The sequence below is a fragment of the Citrus clementina genome, unplaced genomic scaffold, assembly GCF_000493195.1.
Source record: "Citrus clementina cultivar Clemenules unplaced genomic scaffold, Citrus_clementina_v1.0 scaffold_3, whole genome shotgun sequence".
NCBI classification, from domain to species: Eukaryota; Viridiplantae; Streptophyta; class Magnoliopsida; order Sapindales; family Rutaceae; genus Citrus; species Citrus x clementina.
The window spans coordinates 41,925,684-41,940,136 of NW_006262339.1; the positions used below are offsets into that span (position 1 = coordinate 41,925,684).

Genomic DNA, 14,453 nt, shown 5'->3' on the forward strand with positions numbered 1-14,453 from the left:
GTTGTTATACAATTACCTCTTGAAACAAAAACATTGATCTAAAGCATGAGGGGTGAGTTTATATACCAATGTCATGATATGATAATCTTGTCTAAGATTTATTTCTTAGATTCCTCTTTCTTTTTACCAAATCAATTTGGTTTTGAAGAATTATATAGCGAAAATTTCGTTCATCTACAACTGATAACTGGAAACAAAAACATTGCATCCAGGGACGGGGCCAAGAATTCTGATTAATTGGGTAATTACCTTGAAAACTTAGCTTATTGTGACAGCTTGACACTATAAATTATTGAACTTTATTATATCAAAATGCCTTGCATTTTTGTTAATCTTTTAACAGTCAAATTTGCTCAAGGAATTTTTTTTTTTTTTTTTTGGAATGAAAATCTGCTCGAGGATTTCAATAAAACAAAATGCAATTGTCGTCTAGTTCTTTTCTTCAAAGAACAAGGACTAATGTGATATAAACAACAGCCTTGAAACACGGCTTCATAAAAGTTACTTGATCCCGTCCAACTTGACATGAATATCAGTTATGCTGACGCTCATATTATTATTTCCACCTCTCAATGATAGCATGGTGGAAATAATTAAATTTTCTGAAAACATTTTAAATTCGTTATCTAATTATTTTCACGTTCAAAGCTAGCTAGCTAGCTCTTCAACGTGCAAACAAGTTTCTCATCAAACTAGCTATATATGCACGAAATCAAATTGTGTGCTCGCAAACGCTAAAGTCAATGGTAAATAATTCTGCTGATCATTAGGATGCATGCATGGAGTCTGCTGGCAACTAGTTTGACCTTCGAACACAATTAGTTCCAGATTTTGTGTAGCAGCATTATAATATTCATGGCTCATTCTCTAATTTATATATATAATCTCGCGTGTTGCCTTAACTTCATTGCTAATTAAAACTGCACAAAAATGAGAACCAAAGGCTCATTTGTTCTCTTTTTCTTCTTCTTCATCTTTCCGCTCGCGTTAGCTCAACTAAGGCCTGGTTTTTATGGCACAAGTTGCCCTAGAGCAGAATCAATTGTTTCCGATTTGGTGCAAAAACGATTTAGTGCTGATAATTCCGTAACTGCAGCTCTGCTTCGTATGCATTTTCATGATTGCTTTGTTACAGTAAGTAGTATTTCTATTTTTAACACTTAACTAGCTAGTACTCATTATATCGATGCAAAAATTTGAAAATTCATTAAAGAATCTCCTCTAAAATTTATGAGAGAGTACGATGATGGGAGATTTTTTTTAATAACTTTTAATTTGAAAAAAGATATATTTTTTTAACAAATAACATATGGTAACTAATTTCTTCTATAACAATATTAGCAGAATTTGAATCCTAATCCTGTCTAAAGCATTTTATTGGTTGAACTGATTGACCCACAATAATTTCATATTCGAACTATAAACTTATTTCGATAGTTTCAAAAATAAATAAATACACGATACATGCTTACTTTTTCTTATATAATGAGTTCTTATATAATGAGTATTGTATTAGTTGACAGTATCTTCATTTTTCTTTTCCACTAATTTGAACAATTCATTTTTGCTTGTTCTAGGGTTGTGATGCTTCCATTCTTATAGACTCAACAAACCAAACCCAATCAGAGAAAGAATCGGGAGCAAACCAAACAGTTCGAGAATTCGAGCTCATTGATGAGATCAAGAAAGCCCTAGAGGCCGAATGCCCTTCAACCGTTTCATGTGCAGACATCATCACGCTCGCCACCCGCGACGCGGTGACACTAGTCGGAGGCCCCCGTTACACCGTTCTCACCGGAAGAAGAGACGGTCTTCGATCAAACGTTGACGATGTCGACTTGCCAGGACCACAAATATCTGTGCCTGATGCCCAGCAAGTATTTCAAGCGAAAGGCCTGACGTCAGACGAAATGGTAAGCCTTCTGGGAGCTCACACTGTTGGCTTTGCTCATTGTAGCTTCTTTAAGGACCGGCTGACAAACTTTCAAGGAACTGGGCTTCCTGATCCTACAATGAATGTTACTTTGATCCCGAAGCTCAGAAGAATTTGCGATGCTGCGTCTACTGATAATTTTGGACCAAAAACGTTTTTGGACCAAAGCACAAACTTTGTGTTTGATAACAAGTTTCACAGCGAGATTCTTTCACGTAGAGGGATACTTCAGATTGATCAGGAACTTGCTTTGGATAGATCTACAGATCCAATGGTTTCTAAATTCGCGTTTAATTCGGATGAGTTTCTGAGGAGTTTTGCAAGTGCAATGGTTAAGATGGGAAACATACAAGTTCTTGTGGGAAATGCTGGAGAAATTAGACAAAATTGTAGAGCTTTCAATCCACTCAAAGCGTCGACACCATCAAATCCGGACAACACCCCCAAACCGATACCAAAACCGAAGCCGAAACCGAGACCGAGGCCAGGCAAGGGGGGAAGGAAACAGAAACCGCCAGGGAAGGGGAGAAAGAATAAGATACCAAGAATATTTTAAAGGATTTTCCCAAAAAAAAAAAAAGTTAATTGAGTTTTTAATTAAACATGAAAGCTTGTGTAATTGAGTTTTTAATTAAAGATGAAAGCTTGTGTACGAATTCTACATGTTTTCTCTTAATCAATGAGGACAACCGCAGCTGGAGAAAGTATGGTAATGTTGTTTTAATTTTTGTTTCTTTTTTTCTGGATTTTCACATGACGTAATGTAATGTACTCATTTTGTTACTTGTGGGACTGAGAATCAGTTTATTCATAGCAATTATATATTATGTAATAATTGTTTCTCCCCATACTTTTGTTTTGTTTTCTTTGGTACCTCGATCCATTATGTATTATTAGATTTAATTTTTTTCGTTTGGCTGAAAATTGACAAATTAATTATAAGATTGAAAGTTAAGCATGTATGAAATATGTAATCATAGAAAACCAGATTCTGTATCTTACTAAAGTTATTTTGAGACGTGAAAAAAAATCTATAAAACATCATATTTTGCTAAAATTTCTAATAGATTTAATATTATAACACTGCCAAATACGCAATTCGCACCTTTAAGTATACATACTTATAGACAATCTATTCCTAGCACAGATTTGAATATATTAATTATGCAAATTTCTGCAATGTTTTCGTTTGCACCGCTAATAGTTTATCGTGCGGTAAAACTATGGTTTAATTTCATGTTTTACCACTGTTTATTCAGTCATGAAAATGGCATAAAATAGTTACCGTAAAGGATTTGCTTGTCTAGCTAGTACTCATAAAAAATAAAAATAAAAAAGCTTATATTCGGCGTTTGCAGTGTAAATAGAATTTTTAGTACGAAATAGTTCAAAAGGAATTTATTAACGGTCCATCTAATTTTTACTAAAAACTCAAAAAATACTCAAAATTTTTAAAAATTATCACTGGTTAATTTTGTCAAGTGTTTCACTAAACCACTTTTTTGTTTTGAATTAGGATTGAGTGCTAAACTTTTCTTTTTACTGAGTACTGGATTGATAATTAAGATTTATTTTGATTTTTGATTTCTTTATTTCTCTTACTTAACAATTATTGATTTAGTGTTCAGCAAAAACTCAACTCAGCACTGAATCTTTATCCTTTTGTTTTACCCTCTTAGTGTTTTGTTGATATCATAAAGATAAAGTAGTCATTAACCTGCCAAACTCCTTTTTTTGGAAAAAAAAATTATCAAAGGAAAAATAGTAGAATGTTCAAATAAACACTGAGTTTATTTTTTTCAATGTAAAAATACATTTTTGTGGGTATGCTGTATAATGATCTATTTCCAAAGATTTCTTACATTATTCTCGCGGAGATAATGGGAAAATAGTTTGTTAATACAATTCCAAAAAATATATAGACTAGGAATAGCTTTTGAAGGTTTTTTAAAGTATTTTCAAACTTTCATCAAAAGTTAAGTGGACTGTTGACAATTTCCTTAACTTTTTACAAATTACTTTACAAAATCATCTTTTACAACACATACGATGGAGATAGCATATAAAGTTTAGAAAGAAGCATGGACTCTACATTTTTTTTTAAGAGAATAGTTTGGAATAAAATTTGGCAGGAGAGATAACGTTAGCAATTTTTATCCAATTTTCCTAACTACTAATAAGTAGTTTGACAACAAGGTCATCGATATTATTACTCTTTTTTTTATTTGTTCAATTTGTTATATATAAAAATAGGTATAGAATATAATCAAATTGAGATCTTAAGGGAACACCTTTGTTTTAAACATGTATAAGGGGATACATTTTCTTTCCTATTCGCAATACAAATAATATAATCTCCCACTTACAAGAATGAGTATGTACCTTTGATTGCAAAAATTCCATTTTTATTGTGGTTAGATAAGTTAATTGATGCAACTTCAATGGCGAGCAAAATATTTGTCAAGTTGTTCTCTTATTCTCTCTGCTTTTCGCTAGGTGGAGGCTTTTAAGACTTATCTTAACAATCTATGGAAATGTGAATTCAAAAAACAATCAACGGAAACGCAAGTAGATAATTGGGACTTATTTCCAAAGATATATATGCATGCTAAGGATACGCGATATGATGCCTATTTACCACGGGCGTCTTCAATCTTTATCAGTGAAATTAAACAAAGTGTCTCAATTATATACTCGATCGTTAGATCAATAATGTCTCTTTTGATTGGAACAACTGCAACAGGGACTGCTGGCCTCACTTTAAGTTGAAAATTTCCCAGATTCGACATAATTGTGATCACGTTGATAGATAAATGAAACATTCGCTCGTTTGCGTGTGCTCAAACGTGGCTCTTATCCTGTTTAGTGATATCAAAATCACTAAAATAATCATCAATGCAATCTGCAAGATTTGGAATGAGCTTTGTTTATAATTTTATGTAATATTTTCTGTCTTTTTTTTTTAAATAAGTGTGTAGTGCGTAGCTTTTGATCCTTGCACGTCATACTAGATTTTCTACATTGTTGCCATGGCTTTCTGGCTTCTCTTCTATTTATATAATTTAAATTAGCTTCTTAATCCATTGCTAAAACCAACCGAAAAAGAGTCCATAGTTTTCATTCAATAGGGTTCAGAGGAAAATGAGAACAAAATGCTCATTTCTTCTCTTCTTCTTCTTCATTCTTCCGCTTGCGTTAGCTAAATTGACTCCAAATTTTTACAGTTCGTCTTGCCCAGAAGCAGAATCAATCATTTTCAATGTGGTGCAAAGAAGATTTAATACGGATAGATCCATAACTGGAGCCCTGCTTCGCATGCATTTTCATGATTGCTTTTCTGGAAATGTAAGCGGGAGTTTATTTACAATGAGAACTTTTTTTTTTTTTTTTTTATAATTTAAATTTTGGATTTTTTTTATTTTATTTTGCAATTACTAACATTTTGATTGGGTATGCTTGGTTCTAGTTTAAATCAATTCTATTACAGTGCAGCCCAAATATCTAATGTCATTTTCAGTTAATTTGGATCTATTTTGGACCATGTCTAAATCTAATTTATGTGATATATATTTGTGTATATAATAGCCTAGGCCAAATGGATAAGTTTAAGTCTAAGCTAATCCGAGTTCATTGTAGGCCATTTGTGAACCCAATTTCAGTGAAATCTATACCATCTAAGATAGAAACGCACTCATGGTGTTCAAACTGTAAATTCCATGGAGTTAACCATGGATATTCGACTAACCAAGCCTATTTTTTCTGGATTTTAGAATGCTTACTGAGAGTTAGAATTAGGGATCATATTATTATTGAGGTGTTGTCTAAACTTTAAAAAAAAAAAAAATTGTTCTAAGAAATAAAACAATATGAGCTAAGTAGATTTAGAATTAGTTTTTATAAAACTATATGTTGTATTTATTACTTAAAATTAATTGTGCTCGTTTCAGGTCTGTGATGCATCAATTCTTATAGACTCAACAATCCGATCACAACCAGAAAAAGATTCAGGATCAAACCTAACTGTTCGAGGATACGAAATTATAGATGAAATCAAGAATGCCGTAGAGCAAAAATGCCCTTCAACCGTCTCATGTGCGGACATCATTGCACTCGCGACCCGCGACGCCGTGGCCCTCGCTGGAGGACTCAATTACAGTCTTCCTACTGGAAGGCTCGACGGTCTCCGATCAAACGCCGATGAAGTCAACTTGCCAGGAACATCACTTTCTGTTCCCAACGTATTGCAAATGTTTGCTGAGAAAGGGTTCAATACAACAGAAACCGTTGTCATACTGGGAGCTCATACCGTTGGTGTTGTGCATTGTAGCTTCTTTCAAGATAGGCTCGCTGATTCGGACATGGATCCAGCTTTTGCTCAGGAGCTAAGCAAGGCTTGTGAGGCAAGTTCTGGTAGTGATGATCCAATGACAAATTTGGACCGCGGCACGCCAACATCTTTGGATAGCCAGTACTATAATCAGACTTTGTTCAAGAGAGGAGTTTTGCAGATTGATCAGGCACTTGCTTTGGATGCATCTACGCATGATATAGTGGCTCATTTTGCTAATGATGAGGATGACTTTCAACTGAGTTTCGCCAATGTTATGGTCAAATTGGGAAGTCTCCAAGTTCTTACTGACGGTCAAGGAGAAATTAGGCAAAATTGCCGTGCTTTTAATCGGGATAATAATGCAAACAAACCAAATAGGGGTAGGGGACTCAAACGAGCTTGAATTTTCAATATGTTTCGGAATTTATTTTTGTACGAATTCGTTGAGCCAAATTTGTGTTTTGTGTCGCAATCTATTATTCATGGCCTTCCATGTCTTTAGAAGTTATTATTTTTTATTATTTTTGCTTTCTTATCATCTTTGTTGTCTATGCACAAATCTGATTTGTGATTCTCATGAATTATATATACTTTCTTTGATTTTTGAATCATAAATGAAAGAAAATGAAACGAGCCTTGCCCGTGCCAAAGAATGTAGACTATACAACATTATACTCTAACAAAGAACAACTTTATGTACCAACAAAGTGTTGGCTCCACTGGCAATGGAGTCCCCTTAAGTGGCTTGACTGAGTTTGCTCCCCAATTCGAGTCGCAGGGAAGTCGCCTTTGTTGGGAGAACATGTGTCTCCCGGTTCGAGCGGGGACTTTTAGTCTGGGTTGTGGTACGGGCTTAAAGGTGCCTCCCACAGTTGGGGCCCTCCCGAGGATACCTCGTGGTTAAAACCAAAAAAAAAAGAACAACTTTATGTTTCTCTTTCGACGTAAAATTTAATATTATATATTATAGGTATTTGCTCCACTTAAAATTTGACAGAGCGACAACAGATTTTAGCCTATCTAACTTTAGGTCGGATTGAATTTTGATCAAGCTTGATGGTTATGAGCCGACAAAGAAATTGCAAACTTAATGAGCCTGAATAAAAATCTGTGAATAATGGGGACAAACAAATTTTTTTGAAGAACAATCTAATTTTAATTAGGGCTTTCTTTGCTCTGATTTTTTATTTTTTATTTTTTGACCTAGTGGGGTAAGGCCTTATTTAGTAATTAGGTGCAATTCCTGTAAAAAAAATAATTATAATTATGAAATAAAATTGATCATATAAGCATTGGATAAAATCAAATTAGTTTCCAAATCATGATAGCAAGTGTTTACTAAGCACTTTAGTATTGTAATTTAAAAATTATATCCGTACGACCACAATACCAATTAGGACCTAAAGCAACCTATGCCATAACTTGTGTATGTTGGGAAGAAAATGAAAACAATGAGAATGAGGTGAGAGTGTGTGATTTGAACTACTAAACAAATACAATTTCAACAATGGTTTGATTTAAAAGTTAAAATTATTAGAAAATGAAAACCACTATTAATCATTGTTTTGGGTAAGTAATAAAATTTTTGTAAGATTTGTTTGTTGGCTAAAAATAATTTAATAAATTTACAAAAAGCAGTAAATAAAAATAAAGAACATATAAGATTTTTACACGGTTCAGAAATCTCTTCCTACATTCATGAGACTACAGCTAGATATTAAACAATTTACTAAGTAGTAAGTAAATTACAACCTATTATAGATTTTTTCAATATTATAAGCAAATTACAATCTATTAGACTTTTTCAATATTATAAGACTCTCTTTTAGTGATTGACGCTATCTTATTGAACTCCAATATATTGATCATCCTAGTTAACGAGCACCATTCAACATGATGTTTACATATTCCTTGAAATCCCTTCAACGTAACAGACTGTTAGATGCCATAGGAGATCGCTGAATAATAAAGACTAAAAAATGTTACGATTAGGATGCCAATAAATACAGAAGTCTCGCCATTTTCACTATGGCAATTGCAGTTTAATAGTTGACATTATACGGCATCAGATTCGGTGTCGGTTACTAAATGAAAAGCTTAATAGTTGACATTATATGTCGCTTGTGGGCTAGCTGGCTGGCACCTTCAAGGGTTGAACAAGCTCCGAATTTAAGCAAGTCAGGCACAAAGGGAGCACATGCAATCCTATTGTAAAATATCTGCCACCTATTCGACAACATCAATTTATTTAATCGCTCCTTTTTGTTTCTCTAGTGGATTATATGCATCTCAATTACAAAATTACATGTCATATAATCCGTCAGTCAGATAGCTTAATTTACTGGATATCAAAATTTCCTTGTGAGTGGGATAAAAGATCAAACTTGGGTAATGAATAATTAACGCAGACAATCAAAAAGCCTGAGTAATCATGAAACGGCACAATCAGTGCAATGTAATTATAATTCTAAAAGAACGGCAGATGCATAGGGTGAGGGTTTGGCAACTAAAGCATTAAAAGATAAACAGAATTTATGGGGACACGCCAACAAGCTGTAACACCCCAGATTCCTTCTTCTCTCTTTAGCAGTCATTAGGTTTTTTCTTTTTGATCAGTAATTATTTAACTCATTTTACTTTCTGCGCAAGCCGCAAAGTGAAGAACATGCACACTTAATCAATGATTTAGTCCGTAACCTGATGGACCTCTTAACATTAGAGTTTTAGAGTGTCATTATATCATCCTGCAAATTAATGTGCTCGATCGGTTCCAGCTAGATTTTTATAAAATTCTATGGATAATCATTATAGGAACAGTTATAAATAACAGTGATAAATGATGTTAACCATTGATAAAGTAATTAAAATAAGTCTAAGTGAGACTGGAGTTCTCTTTTTGATCAAATGTTATTGGTTATGAGATGTGATGAAGCCCATATGAGATTCAGTATAAAAATCTACTCGAATGAAGGAAAGGGCTTGTTCTATATTATGACAAATTCTGTTACATATAATACATATAAGGAGAGTACAATCCTCGACCTCACAAGCAAGGTAATGAGGTATTAACCCATAGTTTCAAATTTCTTGTCACATATCTCAAATTACAATTTATATTTTTTAAGTTCTCTAAAATTTATGAAAAATATAAAAATATTTAAAAAAAATTAGAGTCATGTAAAAATTGTAATTTTAAAGTCAAGAGAACATGAAATAACCCTTAATTAATACAAATAAATTTACAGGATTTTTTTAGTATTATAATTTTCAATTTTTTTCTTTTTCACATTCTCAAATTATATGTTTTTTTGGTTATGTTTTTCTCGTCCCTCAAAATTTTGGACTGACAATATAAAGTAAAGATTATAACAGGACACTTGAGACATCTAACTACAAACTTCAAAAAGATAAAACAAAAACTTTTTATGAGAGGTTTAATATTTCAGTTAGAGCAACAAAGATGGTCCATTAAAAGAACAGTGGCATTTTCCAGGTAGAAAACAAACTAAAGGTAATAAATTATTGAAAAATATTAAAAAATATATATATATAAAGAAAGACAGAAGAAATTTGGTGTTATAATGTTAAATAATTACTTTTTTTTTTCTTCTTACATTATATAATAATATTATAGTTAATTCTTTCTTTTTTTATTTAATTTTTTTTGGGGTTTAAGTAACAATGCTCTAAATTATTTTTTTTGAAAATTGATACAAGGACAAACAGTAAAATTATTTAATGCACAAGCTGCATCAAATCATATCAAATCAATCAGTCAGTAGCTAGCTAGGAAACGGAAGTGACAGCAGCAGTGGCAGTACTAAAAGCTACAGTAAAATTAAAAATGAAAAGCTTCAAGTGTGACTGTGACCACAGTAAAGATTCCTTTTACTGTTACTTTAGCAGGCAATTTTTTTTTTTTCTCCAAGTAGGCATTCTTTCACTGCTACTTTAGTAGGTATTTTTCCATTTGTGGCTAAAGTCCAAAACCCTAGAAAACCTTGTAGAGATGACAGAAAGGGACAATCAGCAACCTAGCAACATAATTTTCTTTATTATTAATTTTTTTTATTAACAATGAAGTTGAATATTTTGCTATTAAATTTAAATTTTTCTCTTTGAGTAACTTTGCGACTTCTCCTAGGGGACACCGACCAACATCTGGTTCTGCTTTTAGGGCACATTCATTGAGCGTTTTCGCTTTGATTTGCTCGACCTTTAACATCTCCTTGTGTGTGTGTGTTTTCACCCAACGATCTATCTCACTGTCACAAATGCGGTTCCTTTCGGAGTCTTTTTGTACAAATTGGAAAATAAATCAAACCCCCAATAACCATCAATTTCTTCTCCACGAAGGATCGATCGCCCATTTTCAATATAATTTTTCATGAGCATATATTGATTATATGATTGTACCATTTACTCAAATACTGTTTTTATATAATAGTTAATAACTTATCGGCATAAAAAAATTTAAGAAAAATGAAGGGTGAATAGATTATTTAGTTGATATTTTATCTTCAACTATAAACTGTGTATTTATTATTAAAAAAAAAGTTCAAGAATTACAATGCAATATAAGAAAAATATCTTATTGGTACGTTAACTTTTTGTTCATACCAAAACCCATATTTCTTATTTTTAATATTTAATATTTTATTTTTATTTTAATTTATATGATTTATTTAATTAATAATAAATATAGATATAAATGTATTTGAAAATAAGGATATACTGTAAAAATTAAAAATTATGTTGTTGAGAGCTAATTGACTGTTATGAAAATAGTAGATGGTAAGTGGTATATGCTGATTTTAGTAAGGAGTACACTAACACTATCGCTATAAAAGTAAGTTAGAGTATATTTGAAGTGAACCATCTATTGCTCATATCTTACTCCTGATTTTTATTTGGCCAAGTCATACTTGTTTTTAGTCTCTTTATTTAGGTAACTATCCATGTTCGACTCTTATGGAAGGTACGGGTTAAAAGAATTATATTTGAAGTTTATCTAACTCTACGTTTTAAAGAATGATTAAAGAAAACTTGGGAAGATTTTTTGCTCACATTTGAATTGTTAATTAGGACTTAGGATAATAGTATCCAACAATTTTTTTTTTTATTAACTAAAAAATGCCCTTATAAACAATATTGGACAACGCAACAATCTTCCTATTATTAGCTGAATTGGACAAAGTAATCTTCACCCTAACGAAAAATGCGCCAATAGACAAAAAACACTTATGCCCTCCTAATCAATGGTTCAACCCTGATATTATTTGTAGTGCCGTCTTATCTAATGGATATAAGTGCTTATTTAATTCGTAAGCTCTTTTTAATTTTTTTTTTATTATTGTGGGTATTTTTTAGTCTCTATTAGTAAAAACTCAAAATTTGAGCTTTTGGGAGTAGAGGTTAAAAAGTTTTTTTAAAATATTAAAATATCTAAAATATACTTTCTTTAATTTGTAATCTTATTTAATTTCTTTATAGCATAACTTTAACTAACTTGCCTATTAAAGTAATTTTTTTTTGTGTATTAAACTATTTGGTATCCGAAGACCACATTTGTCCTCGACTAATTTAGATTCGAGCTGGATAGGACCACTACAGCGGCAAAACTCTCCTAAAAGCTCTAAGGAAATGAAAGCTATAATTTTAATAAAAGCTCTCATTGACAACTAGACAACTATTTTTTTCGCAAAAGCTCTACTGATAAAAGCTCTACTTAAATAAGCTTTATTTGAAAAGGTATACCAAACGAAGCCTTAATACCTAAAAATATCTAATGTAAAACCACTAATTATTAGATGGAATGGCTCATCTTTTTTTTTTCCCTATCTTTCTTTTTAACCCAAAAGTTTCAATTTTATAAACTAGCGTAGGACACCTCAACACATACAATTTTTCTTTAATAGAAAAAGGTGGAATGTCTTACTTATTGAAGACATCGTGGAATTAAGTGTGGAAGATCAATCAACCTAGAAGCACTATTTTACACATTTCACACATGTAAAGTTAACTACACCACGGGGTTTATTCAATGTTGAATGAAGGCATCATAATTGATTTAATTAACTTAATTACCTTCTTTTCAAACCAAGCCAACTAGGCTACCCTCTTCAGCGATTATGAACCATTCCTTTGTCATGCGTAATATGCAAAGAATAAAAAATGATACACATATAATTCAATGTGGCACCGAACTATAAAGCCAATAAATATTGAAAGAATAAAAAATGGAACCCACAAGCGATAGCTTTTACGAAACAAAACCCGTAGCAGGGGTGCAAGCTAAGATCAAACAGAATCCTTAGAAACTAAGGCAAATGTGAAAGCAACAAACAGAGACAGAAACCGCGTCCGAGAACACAGAGTTCCCATCGGTTCCTGTCCTGTTACATAAATTATCCAAAATGTATAATACGTAAAAAAATGGAGAGAGAGTGAGCAAAAGTGTTCGATGTTTAAGCCAACCATTATGAGGCCTTTGCCTCCTCTCGTTTAATATAAAAAGTTACACAGGGGATGGCTAGCAGTGCCACTGTAAGCCATGTTTGCTTAACGTCACAGATATTAAATTATTGCACGGTTTCTTGACCATTTCTTTGTAGTTTTCCTCCCATTTTTTTAATTTTTTTTTCTATTTTTTATATTTTATTTTATTATCATAATAAAATATTGCCTCTTCCTATACAGTGACCCAGCTTTCCATGCATACCTTCACATGCACTTGCCAAGCCGAAACCCTAGCTTACTTGCTTGTCCAACCATCACACCATTTCTCATTGTTCCTCTTTTTACCATTTTGACCAATTCTTTGAGTGTTTTTCCCATATACTTAAACTTGATGTCTCTCATTCTTCCTCTTGTAACTCCCTAGCTTAGCTTGTAACTCCATTTACCTTGGATAATCGAGAAAATGGTTCATAAGTTCATCAATTTCATGTGATCATCTTCGTGGTAAGTCGTGTGTGGATTTTATGACCAAAAAAGAACATAAATAAGGAAAATTACTAGTCTAGTTATAAGGAGATCCAATCATAAAACTAATAATTCTTTTTAAATATTTGAATGAAGATGGGAAACTTCACCAACTAATTAATAGCAACCACTGTCCCATACTTTTTACTCGAATTCTGGTGATTGCGGCACAAAGCACATTTTTGTACAGTATTGGTTAAAGTTTGTCATTTAAATATGCATGTATTTAGGGTAAATGTAATCAAATTACATTTTATTTTGTAGAGTAATGATATAGTCATAAGTTTGTACAAACTGATGTGACGTTAATTCATTGGTTGAACTAAATATCTCTTGGCCCACATGATTTATTTCTATTATTTTATATTTTCATTCAACTAATAAATTAATATCGTATCAGTTTGTATAAGATAAGTTTGTACAAGAATTTGTGGTTGTATCATCACTCATTTATACAAGAATAAATTAATCTTTATTCTTTAGGGTTATGTATCAATTTCCGGTTAGTCTTAAATTTCGAAAAGGAAGAATGATATTTTGGTCCATCTTAGAGTTGGTTCTTATCTTTTTGGTCTCTGGTAAATTTTTAATACTTCATTTGATCCTTGTTGTGATGTTAAAATAATATTAAAAAATATATTGTTAAATAATAGATCTGATATTTCAACATTTTAACAAACAAATTGACTAGTTACAATTTTTATAGGTCTCACATAATTAATTTATATGTGAAATTGTCTTTTTTTTTAACACCAGGGGTGAAATTAGCATTGGCAATAAAAATCTATCAATGACCAAAAAGATAAAAACCAACTCTAACAGGGATGAAATGTCACCTCCATACCGCTACATTACTTGTGTTAGTGTTGAATACTTTTTTTTTTTGGGTAAAAGCTCATTTAGTCCCTATATTTTAATATTAGTATCTATTTAGTCACTATATTTTTTAAAATACCTCGAAACATCCCTGCCGTTAAAGTATTGATACCCCTACCGTTAATTTTTATTTCTTTAGTCTTACTTTTACAATATTGCCCTTTTATAATAATTTTTTTGTTTGGACATTAAAAAAATTAAATTACCAATTTAACCCTAAAATAAAAAATTTGATTAATTTTTAATTGTCAAAAATTGTATGTAAACTATCAAGTGTGCAAATGATGCTTGCAAAAAAATAATATAATTTTTTTAATTTTCTAGGGTAAA

General features: G+C 31.8%; 2 protein-coding genes across 2 annotated transcripts; both read left to right on the top strand.

Annotated features, from left to right (window-relative positions):
• Window positions 1–930: 930 nt before the first annotated feature.
• On the top strand, window positions 931–2,489 carry LOC18047456 (peroxidase 57). The gene is made up of 2 exons (XM_024187544.1): window positions 931–1,134; window positions 1,578–2,489. The coding sequence occupies exons 1-2, from the start codon at window positions 931–933 to the stop codon at window positions 2,487–2,489; spliced, it is 1,116 nt and encodes a 371-aa protein (XP_024043312.1).
• Window positions 2,490–5,074: 2,585 nt separating this feature from the next.
• Window positions 5,075–6,666, top strand: LOC18047457 (peroxidase 44). Its single transcript, XM_006443465.1, has 2 exons — window positions 5,075–5,278; window positions 5,881–6,666. The coding sequence occupies exons 1-2, from the start codon at window positions 5,075–5,077 to the stop codon at window positions 6,664–6,666; spliced, it is 990 nt and encodes a 329-aa protein (XP_006443528.1).
• The last annotated feature ends 7,787 nt before the right edge of the window (window positions 6,667–14,453 follow it).

Coding starts and splice junctions, on each gene's coding strand:
- LOC18047456 (XM_024187544.1), top strand. CDS start 931: ATGAGAACCAAAGGCTCATTTGTTCTCTTTTTCTTCTTCTTCATCTTT. Junction 1,135..1,577: donor TTCATGATTGCTTTGTTACA/GTAAGTAGTATT, acceptor TGCTTGTTCTAG/GGTTGTGATGCTTCCATTCT.
- LOC18047457 (XM_006443465.1), top strand. CDS start 5,075: ATGAGAACAAAATGCTCATTTCTTCTCTTCTTCTTCTTCATTCTTCCG. Junction 5,279..5,880: donor ATGATTGCTTTTCTGGAAAT/GTAAGCGGGAGT, acceptor TGCTCGTTTCAG/GTCTGTGATGCATCAATTCT.